The following is a 4,163-nucleotide window of genomic DNA, read 5'->3' as shown; positions in this document are numbered from 1 at the left end:
AAGGGAGACACTGGCTTTAGGACAGTTTGCTGTAAAGTAATGTCACATGCATCTTTAATTCAATGCTAAAAATAATAAAATTTTTAAAAACTTGGGTCATCCTAACGACTTAAAATGCAAATTTTACTGCAAAATCTTTTCCCAATCTTTGAGGGTGTAGGTATAGAGCTTAGTGAACCATGGTAGAAAAAACTAAACGGTTACCATTTTGAAAACAAAGTTTTGTCTCAACAGGAGAGATGAACTGTAACCTCCCATCTTGTAGAAAGACAGGACCTTGAGATCTAAAGAGACTAGGATCTGGCATTGCGTTCTGTCTCAGCCAAGCACTCCCGAACCAGCCCTGGGGCGTGCAGGATGCCTCGTTTGAGCGGCTCCATGGCACTCTTGCTCCCTGCATATGTGGGTCTGATCTCCTTTCCCTTTTCTTCAATGATGGCTAGCAGCTTGGCATATTTGCTCTGAGGCACCTGGCTGTTCCCGGTTCCCTGGGTATAGCCTAACGATGGTGGCCCATAGTCACTCAACGGCTGACGGTACTGGGAGGATGTCGCCATGCTAGGGGAAGGCGAGTGGACACTTCCTGCGGCGTTGAGGGCGGCGGCGGGCAGGTGCGCGGTCAAGTTCGGCTTGTAAGGCATCCCCCCGAGCGGCGGGAGCGGCGGGCGCGCCGGGCGCAGACGGGCCAGGCAGCGAGGGCGGCGGCGGCGAGGACGGGCGGCGGCGCGGCGGGCCGCACCGGCAAATATGGCCTGGGAATTACTTTCAAGTCACTACTCAGAGATCTGAGTAATTCCTGTACATACTCACCAGATGATATGCAAACGTAGATGTGTATGTGTTTGAGTTCAGGAAAGAATTGCTCCCAAAATCCCAAGCTGGAAACAATCTAGATATCAACGACTGACAACTGGAAACAATCCAAATATTAGCAAAGGACACTTGGAAGCATTCCAAATACCATCAACAGGTGAATGAGTGTTACAACTGAAAATGAGTGAAGTGTCATCAGACAGAAACAATGTGGGTCTGAAGAACAAACAGCTGTTGAGTGGACAAAAGAAACAAACAAATAACCAGAGGACATTAAAGTGTGTTCTGCTTTGTTATATGCTTTCTTTTTCATTGCTTTTGTATGTTTTGTTCGTTGGTTGGTTGGTTTTGTTTATTTTATTTTATTTTTTTTTTTTGACAAAGGGTCTCACGATACCCAAGGTAGATGCCCAAGTAACAGTAATGCTTGTGCTCCCAGGATACTGAAAGCCACCATGCCTCAAAATTGTTTGTTTGGGTTTTTTTAAACAAGGTCTTGCTACTATTGGTCACTGTACAGGTGTTTCAAAGTTCTTAGTGTCTTATTCAAAGGATTGGAAAAAACACAGCAGTGGCAAGAAACTATTAAAAGCAAAGTGATCATGTAAGTTTTAACATACTACCAAGAGAGGCAGTGGGCCACCTAAGAGGGAAAGTACTTAAGGGTCTTTTCCTACTGCCTGAAATGTCTTTAAAGTTCACAAGAAGGAGAGGTAGGTTTCAAAGGATGTATTTGGGTGGTTTTCTATTTTGACCAACAGATTTGAGTTATATAAGCTTTTCCTCATTGAACATGTCCATGTCTGTGATGTATATGACTTTAATCACATGCATGCCCATTTATGCATAGACATGAGATAGTAAATAGAGAATTCTAGTATAAGACATGGTTTGCCTTCCTGTGCATATACTCAAACCAGTCCAGGCCAGATGGTCCCTGTCTCCTGCATATATCTAAGAGCATATTTGAAAAACTCTGACCATAATAAGAGCAGCAAATGGTCATGAGGAGAGTAACAGGGCATATATGCAGCCTGATGCAAATGTGTGTTAGGGGGTCCCATGTTGTCTGAAGATTTCCAGGTAAATTGACAAGTGAGTGTTTACTGCTCAAACCAATCAGTATCCTGAGTTGCTAAACTATTCCCTATGCTCACCTACCTCAGTCTCAGTATGTATTCATGGGTGATCTGCAATTAAGGTAGGAAAAGGTTTATTTTGGGTTTACAAATTGAGAGGAAGTCTATCATGGCAGGAGCAGACAGCTGATATTAGATCATCACACCACCAGGTAGAAAAGTGGAAAGTCTTCCGGTTAAGATGGCAGCGTAGGTACCACGCAAAAGCAGCCTAGGGGGGAAAAAAGACCAAAAAAACTCAGCAAAATACACACTTTTACTAAAAAGTGAGGTGTATAGGAAATTGAAGTGGCAGTGGAGAAGTAGAAGAGTTCCAGAGCATCCAGAGCCTGCACAGGCGGGAAAAGCGGCTCTGGCAGTTCCGCCAACCGCCGCGGCCGTAGCGCACCAGAAAGCCACCAGGCTCGGCTCCAGCCGCAGGAAAAGCCAGGTGCGGGCGCTTCCCCTCACACCGTGCTCTCCGCAACTCAGGAAACATGAGGGGAGAGCGGCAGCGAGGAACGGAGGAGCAGACCGCGAGGTAGAAGAACGCTTGGAGCAGCGAGCAAACCAGAGCAGCTGCAGCTCCCTCCCCTCCCCCAACGCCTGAGCCCAGCTCCGACGAACAGAACAGCAGCCCGGGACCCAGCCACGCCAACAGCGGGACCCAAGCAGGAGCAGAGTTTGGCAGCAACATCAGCAGCTCCAGCACCGGTAACAGTGGCCCCAGCAGCAGCAGACCCAGGAGTGGCAGCAGCGGCAGACTCAGCAGCAGCATCTTCAGAGGGAGCAGCGGCAGTGGACACAGCAGCAGCAGCTGCAGCAGCAGTGGTGGCTCCAGCAGTGGCAGCTACAGCAGCAGCAGAGGCAGCAGCAGCGGTGGGTCCAGCAGCAACACCTTCAGCAGCAGTGGCTACAGCCCAGTAGGGGCAGCTTGAGCAGCAGCAGTTCCAGCAGCAGGGGGGCTGATCTGCAGGGCCACACTTGCCAGGCTCGGTTTGCCCCACAGGAAAAGCAAGTGCCCAGCTCCAGAAATCAGAACAGCAGCCGGACAACCCAGGCAGCAACTTGACTGAGACCAAAATCATCCAAGATAACTGGGATTGCACCAGGGAAGGGTCTCACTTGGTCACAAGCTGACTTGGATCCCTCAACAGACCAGAAATCTTAACCTTTTTGTTGATAGAGGATCTGGTCGTTATAATAACTACTCTTGCATACATACTCGGGGCTGTTTTTGATTAAATGTGTACAGTGTTTAGTTAAATTTTAGAATCTACCTGTGTTTTATTCCACTCAGCCTACTTGAATACTCCTATAGCAGGGAAACTAAACCCCTAATAACATCTTTGTAGATACTCTGAGAGTCTTAAGAGCCACACCTAACACCTTAAGGTCCTACCCTGAAAATATATTACATCAAGTCAATTGATACAGCTAAGAAGACACAGCTAGCTAGAAAATCCAAGCATTAACTTAATCCAAGATGCAAAAATATATACATTATAACACAAGAAACACTAAAAAGCAAGACGATATAAATCCACCTAAAAGTATTAATGCATCAGAAATGTACTCCAGTGAGAAAGAGTTAGAGGAAATGCCTGAGAAAGAGTTCAAAAGAATGATTATAAATATGTTCAAAGAGGCCAAAGAACACATGAAAACAATCAAAGAAGAAATCAAAGAGGAAATCAAAGGAATCAAAGAAGATGCAGGACACCAATTTCATGAAATAAAGAAGGCAATACAAGACATAAATAAGGAAATAGAAATAATAAAGAAAAACCAGTCAGAATTACTAGCAATGAAGAGCACAGTTAATGAAATAAAAAACTATGTAGAAAATCTCACCAGTAGGATGGATGAGGGAGAGGACAGAATAACTAAGCTAGAAGACCAGGTGGCAGACCTAATACAGTCCAACAAAGAGAAAGACAAACTTATAGAAAAGTATGAGTGGGAATTTCAAGATATTCGGGACACTATGAAAAGATCCAATATAAGAATTCAGGGCATAGTAGAAGGAGAAGAACTCCAATCCAAAGGCATAGTAGGGGTCTTCAACAAAATCATAGAAGAAAATTTCCCCCAAATTGAGAAAGAGGTGCCAATGCAGATACAGGAAGCCTTTAGAACCCCAGCCAGACAAAACCCAGAAAGAACCTCTCCTCGCCATATTATAATCAAACTTCCAAACACACACACAAAAGAAAAAATATTGAAAGCAGT

General features: G+C 45.3%; 1 protein-coding gene across 1 annotated transcript; it reads right to left on the bottom strand.

Moving 5' to 3' along the window:
• Nucleotides 1-285: 285 nt before the first annotated feature.
• LOC101608094 (cyclin-dependent kinase 2-associated protein 1-like) lies at nt 286-641 on the bottom strand. Its single transcript, XM_045144232.1, has one exon. The coding sequence runs from the start codon at nt 639-641 to the stop codon at nt 294-296; it is 348 nt and encodes a 115-aa protein (XP_045000167.1). The 3' UTR covers nt 286-293.
• Between the last annotated feature and the right edge of the window lie 3,522 nt (nt 642-4,163).

The sequence above is a fragment of the Jaculus jaculus genome, chromosome 2, assembly GCF_020740685.1.
Source record: "Jaculus jaculus isolate mJacJac1 chromosome 2, mJacJac1.mat.Y.cur, whole genome shotgun sequence".
NCBI lineage: Eukaryota > Metazoa > Chordata > Mammalia > Rodentia > Dipodidae > Jaculus > Jaculus jaculus.
Note: the sequence above shows the minus strand (reverse complement) of the source record. Positions and strands in the feature narration are given on the sequence as shown.